The sequence below is a fragment of the Diadema setosum genome, chromosome 20 (genome assembly GCF_964275005.1).
Source record: "Diadema setosum chromosome 20, eeDiaSeto1, whole genome shotgun sequence".
Classification (NCBI taxonomy): Eukaryota; Metazoa; Echinodermata; class Echinoidea; order Diadematoida; family Diadematidae; genus Diadema; species Diadema setosum.
This window is the reverse complement of record NC_092704.1, coordinates 5,647,163-5,664,356: the sequence shown is the minus strand read 5'-3', so window position 1 is coordinate 5,664,356 and position 17,194 is coordinate 5,647,163. Positions and strand designations below refer to the sequence as shown.

The following is a 17,194-nucleotide window of genomic DNA, read 5'->3' as shown; positions in this document are numbered from 1 at the left end:
GATATGTACGAAACACACACAAACAAGTCAGCGCACCGCCAACCACCCATCTCCATGCATACAGCAGCCTGAGCGAGCTCGAGCCACAGAACTCGGTGGCTCGAGCTTGCGTTGTGGCGCTTCGAGGTGTCGCAATCGCGATTGATGTGTATACCTCGCACGTGCGTTACGGAGGGAAGAGCATGAGCACACACTACAGAAAGTGACAGGCACACTACAATACACCGCTGAAATGGCTGCTGTTTGAGTTTATTTGATGTATTATCAAAGATCCGACACACAGTCTTTGGTAGCATACGATTATTAGTAAGTTCACCAACAAATGACACCTTATAGTTCTTTTTAATACTGCCTGAGTTACATTTTTGATGAGTTTTACTTGCCTGGACACTCACATAGTTTTAGATAGGTGGGACTACGGTATTCTTGTCATGAAAGCCACCACCATGCCACAAGCATTCAATTGACAATGACATGCACATGCACATGCATGTAGCAATGTGGTGCTTGCTAATAGGAATTCTAGAAATTCATGATAGGCTTTGAAGGGATTCAGTGACAGATGCATGTTCGATTGACACAAAAATCAGTGACGAGCCTAGTTTATCAGGTGTTTTCACATCAGCCCGATAAAAATCCAAGCTCGAAATATTTTCCCCGATTGCGAATTATTTCTTATTCACATCAGCCCGAAGAGCTGGTAACCGCACTGGTAGCCCGAATAGTTAGAAATTTTGAAATAGCTAATTCGACAACTGAGTATGTGCAAACAGCATCAGTAATGTGTGTGCCCTCTCAAAAATTCCTCATGATTTGTGTGCAGTGTGTCTCGATCGATCGGGTCACGCACGCTAGGCCTGATGGAATTTATCGCGCTAATTTTTCAAGTCGTTTTTACATTATCAATAAGCGCGCTACTATCCCGCTATTTCAGAAATTTCCTGAGTTGGAGTCGAGAAATTTTCTCGATCAGAGTGATACAATTAGCGCACTAATTTGTGTTCACATTATCAAATAGCGTGCTATTTCGCTATCGGGAAAATTTCCCAAGTCAAAAAATAGCGCGCTATTTCGAAACATCGGGCTGATGTGAAAACGCCTATTGATTCGTTAGGATCTTTATCTTAGATCTGTAATCCATAATAGTGTATAGTGTAAATTCAATTTAATGTTAATGTTAGCCGTGGCAGTTCAAGTGGGTCAGTGCAGTGATTGATAAGAAGGGAGAGAACAGTCATTTTATGTCTTGATTCATAAATCTTATGTCACCATGATGTGGAAACTGCAAGCAATGTACTCCGAGTTTGATTGATTAATACAATCCTATTGAAACAGTGACAGAGTTGAGTAGTATGCCAAAGAAAATTTGTGTAGGCCAACATGTTTCTAAAAAAGAAATTGTTCCAGTTACGGTTTGACCACCCATGCCAAAATTTGACTGCGGGCAAAAGCATTGGTTTTACTTGTATTGTAGTTGGCGGTCAAATTTTGGACGACGTTATGGTTGAATTACTGAATTATGTCTTGCTTGCTTTACCTACAAAAAAAAAGTACCGGTAAGTTCTATAAGAACTAAGCAGGTACAGCTTTGCGAAGTTGCGTTTAAATGAATGGCAGAGGACTTGAAGAAAGTTTTGACTGTTTTATGTTGTAATTTGTTGTGAAGAAACGAGGACAGAATGAAAGCCAGAGGGGGACAGTCGAGGCCACGCAGGCCGATGCAGCAGAATCTGCGGAGAGCAAGGAAAGCCATGAAGAGGATGGTGCAGGTCACCACCGAAGAGGCGAAGGAGGGTGGAATGGCAGGAGGAGATAGGCGCTTCAAGAGACAGCGGGGGCAGTTGCCAAGGAAAAAGAGGAGAAAGGAGGAGAGGCGGTTGAAGAAAGCAAAGAAACATGCCTTTTTATCCCGAGTGGTAAGATAAGTTGATCAATTAGAAAAATATAAAAGACCCTAAACTTATGAAAAGTTAAAGATGTTATTCTTGATCTTCCCAACACTGCTTAAGCTGCATGCTTTTTTTTTTTTTAATCAAATGTCGTGTACTATAAAGTTTGTCATCAGTGATCTATTGAATACTGGTAGAGTTTGTGTAAGCTGTAGTGATGGAAATTATTTCTGATCTTTTTTTCCTACAGTTTCATCTTTCAAATTGTAAAATTCAAGGATAGCTATGGCACCAGGAATTTGTGTTAAAAATGACTAGCAGTGATTTGTTCTGAGTAAAGAAAATATCCATACACAAGACTAGGGGAAAATCAATGGTCTATGCTTTAGCCTTTAGAGTGAGTGTTAAAAAAATGCTCATTGGCATACAGTTTGACAATGTTGCTTTATGTCTCAGAAGCAAAAATAACACAAAATCATAATTAACCTAAAATCATGAAAGTGATATGGTTATCAATACTTTGCAACATGGCAATTTTATATGCTTCTTTGGTATGTGTATTGTTCACTGGTATTGTATGAAAGTAACCTCTGCCTGTCTTAGAACTGGATGATGTCATGTGAATCCCAAGTTTTAGGCCAAACAAAATCAATGATCAGGCACCGACTGAACTTATCAAAATGGATCTTCTGTAACAAGAAGTTCCCCAAAAATAAATGATAAGTTTGTATCAAGTAACTGCAACAACAGCAACTTATGAGTTACTCAACGATTACCCAGACTCAAACCATTTAGACTTGAATATCATTCTAAAAATTTACAATTTCATACTTATCATTGAAAAAAAGACAACAACACTGCTGTGGTATTGATGTTATATCTTTTCTTTATGTCCCTACAGAAATTTGATGAGCTGGAGCAAGTTACCAAAAAGCAGAAATCCTCAAGGAAAGGAGAACTTGAAGCCAAGCCTAAAACAAAGTCAGTTACCGAGAGTAACACAGCTGAGAAGAAAAGAAGGGAGGAAAAGTTACAGAAGGTGAATGTTATCAAGTGTAATATAGACATATCACCCTGAGAATTAACATTTTACTAATTGGTTACAGGAAAAATAAACAATATACTGTTATCTAAATGTGGAGCAAAAGTGTCTTCAACTTTGTTCACTTGATCTGTGGTCAATGGTATTCAAGTGCAATTGATTTTCATCACATAAAACTGACTACAGAGAGCAGTATCAGTAGTTTCTAGCTGAATGAATTAAAAAAGAAAAGAAAAAAAGGATAAGCCATTTGCAGAACAAATGCAAAAGAAAAGAGCTGGTCCTTTTCATGACTCCACTTTTTGATGAGTATTCTCTGGAGAAAAGCGGCAAAATAAAGGCCCATGAAACAATGGTATATATACTGATAAAAATGTTTGCGGGTATATGAATATATATCTTCAAAGTATTTGATAAGCTGCACTGTTCACTGTCCTACACTTAAAAAAAAAGAAAAATTACTGAAAGTGTCTGTCGCATCAGGTGAAAAAAGATACAAATTTCTGAGTGACAATAAACTTCACAGTTATTCTCATAGATTACTGCTGTGGCCAGTGCAGGTTATATTCTTTAAACTTTTTAGTGTTCTTACGTTTATGATATAGATCTGCATGACCAAAAATTTAGAGGGTTAGAGGAGTTGTTGTAAACTGCAAAAAGTTGTAGAAATCTCTCACCAATTCTGAGGTATATGCTGCCATAATCCACTTTCATGGCTAATTTGTTGAGTTAGACAAAAAGGAAAGTAAATCTGGCTGGACAGAAATTGTACACATTTAAGCCAGTAAATAAATACGTTTGCAGTCTCCAGTGTGTTGAAAATTAATTCACTATGCTGCTCCTTTTACGAGCAGGAAAAAGAAGAGCAGCGGAAGCGCGAGCTTCTGGCAGCCAACGAAGATGAAGAGAAAAGCATCCGCAGACTGGAGAAGGAACTGAGATTCCGCAAGAAGAAGAAGACGAAAGAGAAGATCACGCCAACAGCGTTCAGGGATGATGGCCTTGACTGTATCCTTGTTTCCGGGGCAAACTTCTTCCATGTAAACTTATGGGGAATAGGATGATGCAGTAAAGATGTTTGGGATGTAGAAATTTGTTGCAACATGATTGTGCAAGTTGAGGAGGACAAGGCAAAATATCTGTACTCTTCAAGAAAGGGATGGGGAAAAGAAACAAACTGCATTGAACTACTTTTAAATGTTTTGGCATGGGGTTATGAAATGTAGGCACTAAAGAATTTTTGTTTTGTTTGTGTGTTTGTTTGTGTGTGTGTGTGTGTGTGTGTGTGTGCATTTCCCAAAACTATTTTTGCATGTGCAAGTTCTTACTCATTGATTTTAACATAGCAAATCCAAGGTATTTATTGTCATATCCCACTTCAAATGATTTTCACCATGCATTTTATATCTGTTAAGACAACATGTGTTGCGACGTTACGAATTAATGCAGATGTCAGTGTTGTGTAATGCAAAGCCTGGGAACACCTTATTTGTCTTAACCGATGCATCACCAAAGATCTCTTGGACATCGTTGATCCAGCAAAACTTGAGGAAGCAGAAGAGGATATGGAGGGTTTCATGAGCTTTGGGAAGGTTTCTGATGGTGATGATGATGGTGATGCCACAAGTGATGAATTCAGTGAGGATGAGACCTTTGAAGAGGATGATGACAGTGATGACGGTGTCAGTAGATTGACCAAGAGGAGCAGAGAAGAAGGGTCAGCTAGGAGGGAGCGGCGGGAAAAGTCAAAATTTGTCGGAGGTGACGACGACGACTGCGATAGCAAAGGATTTGATGGTAGTGATGAGTCGGAAGAACGGGAACACAGGACAAAGAAGCGGAGGACTTCTTTTCCCCAAAGAGTAGACAAGAAATCTTTGGAGAGTGATGAACTCTCTGAAAATGACTCCAGTGGAGGCCGTAGCGATGAGAATAGCAATAACACAGACGGTGATGATGATGATGATAATGATGATGCTGAGGAAGAAAAGAAGCCACCGCCTCCAAAGATGGATCCTTATGGTAACATCATTGGTGAGAAGCCAGTAGAGAGGACGGGGGCATACATACCGCCCCACAAGAGGGCGGAGATGATGGGACAATCTCTTGATGCCGAGAAGCAAGCCAAGCTGGACAAACTGAGAAAGCAACTCAAAGGAGCCATAAACCGGTTTGTGACACAAGCGACAATCTGTTTTTAATTAGAAACAAAGCCATTACACTGTATAAAATTTGATCTTAATGTACATGAGGTTTTGAAATCAAAAGCAGTATGCATGCCGTTGTAAGAAATTATGATATCCTACAGCTTGTGGATACTGAAATGTAAGGATGGCACGTCATCTTAATGAAATGTAAGGACAACACATTATTTAGACACATCTGTTAATACAGGATTTATACTAATCATTTGTAGTGATGTTACTATTAGTATCTATTCTTTTTCTTTGAATGCACAACTGCCAAAATAGACATGAATATCAGATCTAAGTATGTTTTAATCAAACCAATTTTCATATTATGATTTGAGAGATTTGGAAAGGTATTACAAACACCTGTCTTTTTGCTTCTGTTCTGAAATTTTTTATGAATGCAAACAATGGCAAATGAATGATTAACTATTATAAAAGCTGATTTCTTCTCTCTCCTTTAGACTGAGTGAAAGCAATGCCCAGTCAATATGCAATCAGATTGAGGAGCTCTACCTGAGTAATAGTCGAAATGGTAAGCCCTTCCTATTTCAGTTTTGTTGGTTTATTTCATAGATGGGGAAATGCATCTACCTTGTAGCTATATGTCAAGTTTTGTGAGAAGAAACAGTACTGAGAGGGAAGAAACAATGAAAAAGAAGTAGAGAAAGCATCTTTTAATTAGAAAATATAGATTTCATAATTTCTTTGTCAGTGTTTATGTGAAATCTTCAGAGATTTCATGTGTGTTTTAGAAAGCTGAAAGGTTTTCTTGTTTCATTTGGATTTCAGTACCAAATCCTCAGACAAAGAGATCTATTGTCACATTGACTGGTTCAGAGATTTTACGAGTTCATTGAAGATTTCATGTAGACATTTCTTGATCTCACTTCAGATTTTCTGTCGAAAATTAAGAGATTTCGTGATTGCATTTCAGGCTTTCATCCAAATGATCAATAACTCATTCTCTCGTTGCAGACATGAATGAGACACTATGTGCCTTGGTCCAAGATGCCTGCATCAGCCCTGCCCTGACGCCTGAACGGCTGGCCATGGAACATATCCTGCTTGTGGCAGTCTTGCATTCCAACGTGGGCAGCGAAGTTGGTAAGATAATCGGATTGAGGAAATTGAAGTTGCTCATCCGACAGTCTATCTATTCTGAAACTGCATGTATCTTGATTGCCTTCAAAATATTTCTTAGAGTGTATGCCTTGGTAAAGTATGTGTTTCGATCTGCAGAGATTGGCAGCCCTGCTGTAGTAGGAAGAGAAAAAGTCAAACGACTGTAACTGTTAAAATTTCTTGAAATCAAAGTAAAAAAGAAGCAAAAATTGGAATTTTGAGGTATGAGGTGTCCTTGCAAAACGATGACATTGGTCTTAATTATGCAGTATATACAAGCCTATGATGTAGGGACTGCCCCATACTGAAGGGCCTTTATGAACATGTGAATGCATCGTGGTAACTTTTATGCATGGTGTCTGATTCCCAAGACTACCTCCTATGGGGTATTCCAGTGCCTTGGTCCCTATTAAAATGAAGTCCCATGGCCTTTAAGTGCTCTTTCATTTCCCTGTAGAGACTGTCACATTTAAGAAGTGACCATGTATACGGAAGCATGGTAACCTGGACTGAAACACATGGATCTGTGCATCACACCTTGTCCCATGTTAAACATCTAACTTCAAAATGTTGATTTTGTTTGTCCTGACATTTTTGTTGTTGTTATTGGTGGTGTTTTTTCCGACACAGTCCACACAGACAGCATAATTACTTTGACAAACATTGGATTGTCATGTTGTACCTTGGGCTGGGAAAAGGCAAGGAAAGGCCACTTTGAATTGGCCCACAGAAGTCAAAATATGCGCTATCAACACAGAGGGTCTTTTTCCTAGAAGGCTAGGTTGAAATCTGATGTATAGACTTGATATTATAGTTTGCCATATTCAGTAGAAAGTATATTTTTATTTCCTTAGAGAAGTGTGCACAAAAAGCCTTTTCCTGAAGACCAGCTATCAATTTGTCTGTTTCAGGTGCTCACCTTCTCCAGTCAGTAGCAAAGCGTTTTGATGGTCTCCATGGCGACGATGGTGACTATGGTAATGGGAAAGAGATAGACAACATCATCATGCTCATTGTTCACCTCTTCAATTTCAGGGTGAGTTTTGCATTGCAAATTGACTGATGGATTTGTTATCTGAAATATGATGGTATTTCATCTGTACTCATTCACCTTTTTCCTTTTTTTTTAATGATGATAGCACACTTAACGTTGTAGTCTGATAGCAGAACTCTATTTTGAGTTTTCAGTATATTAAAGGTAATTTGTTTTCACAAGTTAATGTCGGCTTCAAAGCTGCATGCCAACGTTTCTCTTTATGAAAATACAGGTAAATCTGTCTTTTATGTTATTGTTGTTACACTGAAGGATATGATTTACTAAATAAGGCAGCTTAACAAAAGCACTGGCATCTGCAACAGCTGTTTAATATACTCTTACACTCTAATACAGTGTAATTAAACTATATAAACAGACTAGTCCGCTTTTTCTTATGTCAGCTGGTCCACTGCACACTCATTTACGACTTGATACGGAGGCTTGCAGAGAGGTTCACTGAGCGAGACATCGAGCTTCTTCTTCAGATCCTGAAATGTGAGTGTGCAAGACATGCCTATCATGACTTACTGCTTTGATTTCCATGTGATTGGACCATTGTACATCTGCTAGTTACCCGGCTTGACATATTTCAAAGATTTGTTCAATGCTGCACACTGGCACTGGTCCGACGGTCCAGGACCAGTAAAAATCACTGTCAAACCAGTACAATTTTCAGGAATGGACCAATAAAGAATAGAAAAACTGAATACCTACTGGTCCAAAAAATAGGCCGGACCAGTCGATGAATGGGTTAGTGTGCAGCCCTGATTTGGTTACAATTAGAAATTTATGGCTAACTGAGCATGCTAAGTAATTCCTTGCCATTAATAGTCAGATAAATGAGAACTGAAGGTTGAGTACTCTGTGTTCATGATGTCTTTGTATTAAAGTGGTAAAAAGTGCAAAATGAATTGCCAAGTGGGTCATATTTACTGCATGCAGCTGGCTGATAGGAATCAGAGTTTTAATAAATTATGGACACGTGTTGAACAGAGAAATGGGACCATGTTTGTCTCTTAGACATGCATATGACAGATATGACGTCTATCTGGCATGCATGTGTGTTTTTCTGGAGAGCAATACGAAAGAAAGTTTGGTGAGTTTGGTCACCTAATTCCAGTGTTCCCTTTTCAACAAGGTGCTGGTACGACCTTGAGGAAAGACGACCCAGCGTCCCTGAAAGACATCATCCTCCTCATCCAGGGCAAGGCGAGTCAGTGTTCAGATGAGCTCCGACAGCAGTGAGTACCTCCGACAGTCCCAGTATACCAGTAGTTGCACAATCGAGACTCCAACTCTCCTGCTTTCAATGGGAGATCTTCTGCTTTGAGACCACTTTCACAAACTCTCCAGTTCTCTCTCTTAAACTTTTTATTTCTGCTGCTATAGTTGTGTGCCTGCCACGTAAGATGTAATTTCTTCCACTCAAATTTATCTTTGTCCTGCCCAACTGAAGTTTTGTCATACAAGTTGTATATGGTAAAAGATAAGCATTGCAGTTGAGGCAATATTTTGCAAATATCAGTTGACTCAAGAAAATCATGCCAACAAAATACTTGGTACATACAATGTATACAACTTCAATTTTGCCATCAACAAAGCAGTAGGTATCTTCAGTTTATCAGAAGCTGTTGAAATAATACACAATTTATGTTAACTCAAAAGGAAGGGGAAGCCATGGGTTGGTCCTAATTGTTGAGGCAGGTCAATATGTGTTGTTACTATAGCACTACGCCAACAAAATAACCTGTCAATACTAAAAATGCATCTGTATGTGTTTTATTGTTCACACACACAAAAAAAAAAATGCAGGAAGAGTTCTCATAGAGTGTAAGAGACTGCTGTAGCAATTCTGTGCTGTAGCAGAAAGCTGGTACTTTGAGAGATTAAATCAAATGAGATAAATCTTTATGTGGGTTTAATTTGTATTCATTACTGTACTTTTAACAAGTCTTTCTGTGGATTTGTGGGAAATGAATGTTTCTGTCTTCTCTTTCTGCATGGACAGGTCAAGGGTCAAATTCATGCTGGAGACCATCAGCGCCTTGCGCAACAACAACCTGAGAAAGATTCCAAACTACGACCCGTCGGACATGGAGAGACTCAGGAAGCTTCACAGACACCTGATCAAAGAGAGAGGTAATAGACCAGCTGAGATTTACAGGGTTTTATTAGATCCAATCTTAAAATGTCAGTGTCCAATGAATGAATGAATGCAGAGACTGCAACCCAAAAAGCATCATGTAATTGGGAGATTCTTGTGGCCTTAACCCTCTAGCAAACTGAAGAGTCTGATTGTGCAAAAAAGCGTATTGTGTGCAGTGTGATTCAAGTGTATGGCACAATGTGCTGGTTGATACCGTTTGCTGACTAATGCTAGTCACTTGGAGCAAACCACGAGGGGTTGGCATCATTCGCCCGGTTTTTTGTGGTGGTGGGTAAGGGGACCACTTCACTGAGTTAGCACCCTGCTCTTTGCAATGAATGAATGAAGTAGGATCTCTTGCGTGTATGAGTCGTGGCTAACTCACACATGGGACCTCCATTTAATGTCCTATCTGAGGGACAGAGTGTTTTGCCTCTTACTAGAGGGGACGGAATGCTTACACACAACAACGCTCAGTGAGACCCGGAAATCGAACCCGGTATCCTTGGATCTGAAGGTTGACATGCTACAGACTGAGCCATAATCACCACCCTTGCCTTCAAAGTAGATGGATTACAGGCGCATGCCACAACTCCCGGCCGTCCCTTGCAGCCAGGGTCCAGGGCATGCTTATAAGGGCCCTGGAAGCTCAAGGGTTGTAATTTTTATCTCTCGTGCTATCTTAGCCTCAGTTTTAAACATACATGACAAAAGTAAAGTTTGATGGGAGAATGCTATCTGAAATCTTAAAGGGGATGCCTAGTAACTGATCAGTGGGAATCAGTGGGAATGCTGGGGGATGATTGTTCCAATTCTTGTGGGATTCATTTAAGAGTACATTATATATCTATTGTTGTATGAAAATTATTTGCTTCAGAATGGTCTCATATTCAAGTAATGTGCAGTTTAATGTTTCCAGGCTAGCATGCCTGTACAATGACGGGGCTAGACGTCGGCATCATTTGTTTTCATTTGTTTTCTGATGAAGGCATGTGGGAAGACCACTTCACCTGGTTAGTACTCTGCTCTTTGCTATGAATGAATGAAGTGGGATCTTCCATGTACACGAGTTTAGATTCCCTCACACATGGGACCTCCATTTAATGTCCTATTCAACGGACAGAGTGTATTTGCCTCTCACTAACTAGGACATCTGGTATGATTACACACAACATTGCTCAGTTAGACTCTATGTAGTCTCAGTTGGTTTTGAGGCAGACGCACTACCAATTGAACCACATTAACCCTAATCAGGCTGGGGGGGGGGGGGGCGGAATCCGCCCCCCCCCCCTTGACGTTTCGCGTAATATCTTCGCAACGCGATAAGCTCCCGCCGCGATGTTTCATGACTTTTTTCTTTCAAGTATCGCGCAACTTTTGAGACCCAAATTGTTGCGCCTGCGCGTACCGTTTTGACGCGGCGCCTGTTCGAAAAAAAATTGTCAACCCCAAAATTGCTCCAAAACGTGATTTTGTGTACAAATCCAATGCAAATTGTGTTTTTTCAATTAATTCACATAAAAATTCATATCTTCACTTAGAATGGCCGAAATTCATTTATTTTAGCATAATAATGCTTCGAAAAATGTCTGTGACAAATTTTGGCCAAAAACAAACAAAAACAAAAGGTCAAAAAACAAGGAAATACATAAGAAATTCAAAAAACAATAAAATACATAAGAAATTAATTTCGATACAGATTTTTTTTTTATCCTATGTCTCAGAAGAATGATACAAGAAACATTTAATAAGTGATTTAGAGCCCAAAACTGATTTTATGCATAAATTACAATAATTAATTAATATAAAATATAAGAAAAATTTTTCGGAGAAAGCAACCATACATTTTGATAAAATACGTTGCGAGCATTAATAAGTGATTTAGAGCCCAAAACTGATTTTATGCATAAATTACAATGATTAATTAATATAAAATATAAGAAAAATTTTTCGGAGAAAGCAACCATACATTTTGATAAAATACGTTGCGGGCGTCGCGTGTGCCGATTTTCGGCGCAATCGCGCGTTCCATAGGCGAGATCTGAAGGGGGGGGGGGGGGGGGCGGAATCTGCCCCCCCCCCCCCCCAGATATAGCATAGCCAAAAAAGCCCAGCCTGATTAGGGTTAAGCCTCTTTTTTTTCTTTTTTTTTGGTCATTGAATATCAACACCAAATAAGCAGAACTCAAATGCATCAAAGATAGCCAGGTAGGCTTGTGAAGATGGTGTCTTGTAATCTTTTTGATGTACATGTATTTTCTTCATAGGTCACAGTGACACAGACTCCACCCTGCGCATCTCGCTGGCAGACCTGCTGAAGGCTGATGAGCGAGGGCGCTGGTGGATCGTGGGCTCGGCGTGGAGCGGGCACGGACCAAAGCAAGAACCCAGGTACGCATGTCGGTTGCCTAAATATTGTGGGTTTGTTCAAAGCCTTTGGCGACGAGAGTTGTGAGATTTTGCATTCTTATGAACAGTGATGGATAGAAAGACTTGTAAAAAGTTAGGTACTATTATGTTGAGTACTGTATAATATAAGCTGTTATTTTCACAAGGGTTTAAGTTTCATGAATTTCGCAAAGCATAGTTGGATCAGGAATTTAACCCTTTCCTTATGGGAACCTGGTATACCAGGTTCCCATTGGAGCAACTGATATACAGGAACCTGGTATACCAGGTTCCCAAGATGAAGACAAGAGTGCCTACATTCATGGCCTAAATTCATGTTTATTTGTGTTGTACTGCCCAGAAAAATAGGTTTGATAAAACGATAAGAGTTTGTTCTATCAGCATTTATTCTCCTTCTGTAGGAAAACTGCATATATCACAGTATTATTTATTTGTTTTTGCTATAAGAATCGTATGAACATGTACATAGCAATCAAGGCTGAGCTCAGTAGATTTCTGTGTTTGCTGACCCCATTCAGGTGCCTGGTTTTGTGTAGAGCAAAAGAGTGTGTGAACCCATCAGTGCATGCTCTATTCACACCTCATATCCGATAGATATTCTCATTGTTCGAGGGCTATGGTACATGTAGTTGACTGTGGAAAAGGGATTCATATACTGCTTGACTGCCTTGCACAGGTTGGATTATCAACCTGTCCGTTCTCTGTCGCTGGGCAAAAAGAATCTCGTTTGGGGGCATGAAAGGCACTCAGAGAATTGCAAGAGGAACGAGTTAACAATACACAAATATGTCGCATTGCACTAAGGTAATTGTGCATTTACGATGCCATTGGTGTCAACTTGCGAAAATAACATCTCGCGAAATTTTCTCTGACCTCCTCATTAAGGAAAATACCTGTACGCAATAATAACAGCTCTATATACAGTATGTATTCCGAAGGGGTTTCGTTTTTGTAACAGTGCTGAATTGATTTGTTTGTTATGCCTGTCATTTTTAGTGCTCTGTCTGGAGTGGAGATGCTTCCCACTGTGAGCAGTGTCAATGATGAGACCAGCAAGAAGATTGTCGAGTTGTCACGGCAACAGAGGATGAACACGGACATCAGGAGGACTATTTTCAGCATCATAATGACTGCAGAGGTTTGTGAGCACCATGGACATATTCATATTTGATATTGATCACAAACATTTCTTGCATCAACACTCATATGTGACATATGTAAAAAAACAAAACAAAACCCTGCTTTATTTGTTTTTACAATGATTTGGATGATATGTAATGACACAATATTTATAAAATGAAAAGAAATCAAACATATTTTTTCATTATGTCATGAGTTATTCAATTTTCATTATTTTTCTATTTATTTATTCATTTATTTGTTTATTAATTGACAAATTATTATTTTTTATTTATCTATCTATCTTTCTACTATCTATCTATCTACACGTGTATCTATTTATATATTTTAGAGGGAGAGAAAGGGCGAAAGAGAAAAGAGAACATGTAGGGTGCCTACTCAAAAGCAAAGCTTGTTAGTTTGTATCCCATCATAGTTGAGAAAGTAGTGATCTTTGTATGATTTGCATAAGTTGAATTCCAAACCATTCAGATCAAGTCAGTATAACAGCTACAAGTGGACACAACAGAGTAATTATTGTTTTATTTGTTTTTTCTTGGACATTTCTAGGACTTCAAGGATGCCTTTGAGAAGCTGGTGCGACTGGGCCAGAAGGGAGGGCGTGACCGGGAGGTGGTGCACATTACTCTGGACTGCTGCCAGCAGGAGAAATCCTACAACCCTTACTATGCCTTTCTTGCTTCCAGCCTCTGCCAGTATGACAGGAAATTCAGGGTAAGGCAACATATCTTGTAGATAAAGCTGTACTTTTCAGATCTTGTCATGCACATCCAAAAAGGTAAAAATACAGCACACTCCTGGTGTAATTGACACGGTTACAACAACATTTTGGTTACAACGAATTCAAAGTCCAGGTTACAAAAATATCAGCTCTTTGTGTTTTTATAGTTTATTTGTTCAGTTATAACAAAATACAGTCAAACCTGCCTTAGCGGCCACCTCTCTATAGCGGCCACCTGTCTATAGCGGCCACCTGTCTATAGCGGGCACTGAAAAATCCCCCCGAGAGAAAAGCAATGTTAAAGACTCTGTGTATAGCGGCCACCTGTCTAACGCGGCCAGCGGCCACAAATTTTGTTTCCCGTGGGAGATTTTAACCTGTCTATAGCGGCCAAAAACTCGATGGAGCTGTAGCCGAGCCGATATTTCAGCGTGTTTTTCTTCTTGTTAGCCGTGCCAGTCATTCCTGGGCAACGTTCAGTGATCGCCACCGTTGCATTCATCACTAGTCACAATAATGCACTAGTGTTAAGCTTTCTTCATGTCTGTGCTCATGCTACATGTACTGTGCAACAATTTCATAAACACCGGCATTGTTCTATGTATGATACACACATGTGCATACGTACACACATACATGTACATGTAAGTATATATAGATGTATACAACGATGATACATGTTACCTGTCTATAGCGGCCACCTGTCTATAACGGCCACTTTTCCTGTATCCCTTGGGTGGCCGCTATAGACAGGTTTGACTGTATTGATATAGCGAAAGAAAACTGCCAGTCCCAAGGAATTTGTTTTAACGGGAGTCCACTGTGTGCAAGTGTGTATTTCTTTTATTATACATCTGCCGTTTAGTTAGGGGTTTTCATGAAAGTCTTCTGTCCCTTCGTTGTAGATGGCGTTCCAGTTTGCACTGTGGGACAAAATCCGTCTCCTGGAAGAACTGACCCCGTCAGGCTCCAGGAACCTGGCTCTCCTCCTCTCCCATCTCTTGGGATCCAGGGATCTCCCCCTCTCAGTGCTCAAGGTAAGAGGGAAACCCCCATGACACTCAACTAAATGGTCTCCCTCCCATGCTCCCACCCTCAAAACAAACAAACAAACAAACAACAAAACAAAAACTTCAAACTTGAAACAAACCCCCAAAAAACCAAACACACAACAACAACAAAATACAGTGCACGCCTGTAATAATGAACACGGTTATGACGAAATTCTGGTTACAACAATATAAAAATTCAGGCTGCAACGTTACCCACACTATTAAAAGTATTTTTATTGTTTATTTGTTCGGTTATAACGAAATTTTGATACTACGAAAGGAAACTGCCGGTCCCAAGGACTTTGTTATAATAGGAGTCCACTGTAGATGAAATAGACTAAGAGTTTAAGACATTTGTTGGCAGTGATTGTAGAGGAGAATGTAAGTTTCATGTTACTTCATTCAATCACATGTACATATAAACTGTATGTGTGAAATGGAAGCTATGAAAAAAAAAATGTGGTTGAAATGACTGTGAAATGTTGAAATAAGGGATTTTTTTTTGTGAATGACTGGATACATCATTATTCTCAATTGTGAATGACAGAATATTTCATTCTCAGTTTTTCTCAGAGATAGTCAAATTAAAATGATGCTAAAAAAATCCCAAAAAAATATTTTCAAGACATTTTGTGGCTTTTGTGACGACGCATCACAAATGAAGTCCATCTGTACTCCAGTTTAATGTATGTATGTTCAGCATGTCGACTGGTATTCAATATTCATCTAGATTTCATCAGTGGAATATCTTTTTTCTTTCCCTCAGGTGATAGAGTTTGCAGACATCAGCAAGCACACCGTCAGGTTTCTCTGCACCCTTCTCCTCGACCTGCTCCTCGAGAAACCCGAAGCCACCCTCTCGGCAGTCTTTGGAGCGGTCGCCGTGGTAGCGAAGCTCCGCATCCTGCGGGAGGGGCTCGGTCTCTTTATGCATCATTTCCTCCTGAAGATGGGCCAGAAACAGATCCGGCTGCTCCTCCAGAGACGAGGGGATGGAGCGGAGGAGTCGCTGCGGAAGAGGGTTTTACTCGCCGAGTCTGCAATGCAAGGAGAGGATGGTCCCGTGAAATTGTGATTTCTCTCAAATGAATTTTGCGGACAGAGACTGCCATCTTTCGTAGCCACAATTCTTGGCCAGAATTTGTTCAGAAGAAATCTAGCCTATTTCTGATTTATGTCATTGTCACAAGGACAGTCCAGGGGAAAATCTGTTATGAGGTCTGTGAGAAGGCTGATAATTTCTTGTTGGGAAAACCCATTACAATGAGTTTGCTTACAAGGTACCTGTAACCCTTTCTTCGCCAATGACTCCAATGTGCACATATTTCACAGACAGACCTATGGACAAGGAATTAGTGTGGCATACAGGGGAATAACCGGTTGAATTCAGCAGTGCCGACTTTCCATTACTGTACTTGGATGGTCTCTATATGTTTATAATGAGGTACCGTTTGTAAGGCGGTAAAATCAGTGGTCCTGGACCTTGTGATCATGGGGTTTCCCTGTAATTCTTCATAGAACACCCAATTTGCTCTTTGGACCTTTTTCCCAACTCTCCACAAGTCATCACCCAATGAGATGGAACATTCAACTCGGTATTCTCTTGGTGTTACATTGAGGTAACTTGATTATAACAGAGGGACAGATGTGTGTCTGATATACTGGTGATACTGTGTTCATGTCTGTATACACACATGCACAAATTGTGTATCAGTAAAAGCAATCCCAGGGCATTCCTGTCAAAGGATTATTTCTATTCTATTACAGCAGATAGTATGTGAGGTGTCCATGAATGAGGTATCTGTACTTTGACCGAAGTATTTTCTATTGTCACCCAAAGTTGAGCAAATCAATATTATGGAGGTTGAAATTAAATATATTTATCAGCACCAAGTTACAGATGTACATGTGACAATACATCACTTGTAGTGCGACAATTTCATTAATGTGCTGGTAGAGAATGACGGCTCATTCCTATGTTTTAGTGTATGTATAAGTGTATGCTGTTTCTTTGTGTCTGATTTGTTGTGTTCTGTCTGTTTATGAGTGTGAATGACCAATACGCAAGTATGCTCTGACCAGTTTGAATGTGTGCTATGACTCACAGAAAGTTCTTTTCTTGTCTGGTTTAGTGAGGTACTGTATAAGCTGTTATTTTCGCGAGGATTTAATTTTCGTGAATTTTGCGAATCACAGTTGGATCGCGAATTTAACAACACGCAAAAATGTCTTTATGTGCTAGGGTAATTATATAGTGCATTTACGTTAGCGTTGGCGTCTGTTCGCGAAAACAGCATCTCGCCAAAATGTTTATGACATCCTCCTTCGCGAAAATATCTGTACGCGAAAATAACGGCGTATACAGCAGATGTAAGATATGAGAGAGAGAGAGAAGAAGAGAGAGAGGGGGAGGGACTGAGGAGGGCAGAAGAGAGAATACTGATA

At 39.8% G+C, this 17,194-nt stretch overlaps 1 protein-coding gene across 1 annotated transcript; it reads left to right on the top strand.

The window, feature by feature from the left end:
- The first annotated feature begins 206 nt into the window (after nt 1-206).
- Nucleotides 207-16,648, top strand: LOC140243288 (nucleolar MIF4G domain-containing protein 1-like). Its single transcript, XM_072322957.1, has 16 exons — nt 207-306; nt 1,667-1,916; nt 2,791-2,928; nt 3,786-3,939; nt 4,447-5,101; nt 5,585-5,655; nt 6,099-6,227; nt 7,157-7,281; nt 7,683-7,776; nt 8,420-8,522; nt 9,290-9,420; nt 11,695-11,818; nt 12,833-12,974; nt 13,526-13,690; nt 14,603-14,734; nt 15,516-16,648. Exons 2-16 carry the CDS (start codon nt 1,680-1,682, stop codon nt 15,822-15,824), a joined length of 2,709 nt encoding a protein of 902 aa, XP_072179058.1. The 5' UTR covers nt 207-306; nt 1,667-1,679; the 3' UTR covers nt 15,825-16,648.
- The last annotated feature ends 546 nt before the right edge of the window (nt 16,649-17,194 follow it).

Bases quoted from the DNA above. Each gene is read 5' to 3' on its own strand.
- LOC140243288 (XM_072322957.1), top strand. From the start codon at position 1,680: ATGAAAGCCAGAGGGGGACAGTCGAGGCCACGCAGGCCGATGCAGCAG. The intron at 2,929-3,785 runs GTGAATGTTATC...TTTTACGAGCAG, and splicing joins GGGAGGAAAAGTTACAGAAG to GAAAAAGAAGAGCAGCGGAA. The intron at 5,102-5,584 runs GTTTGTGACACA...TCTCTCCTTTAG, and splicing joins CTCAAAGGAGCCATAAACCG to ACTGAGTGAAAGCAATGCCC.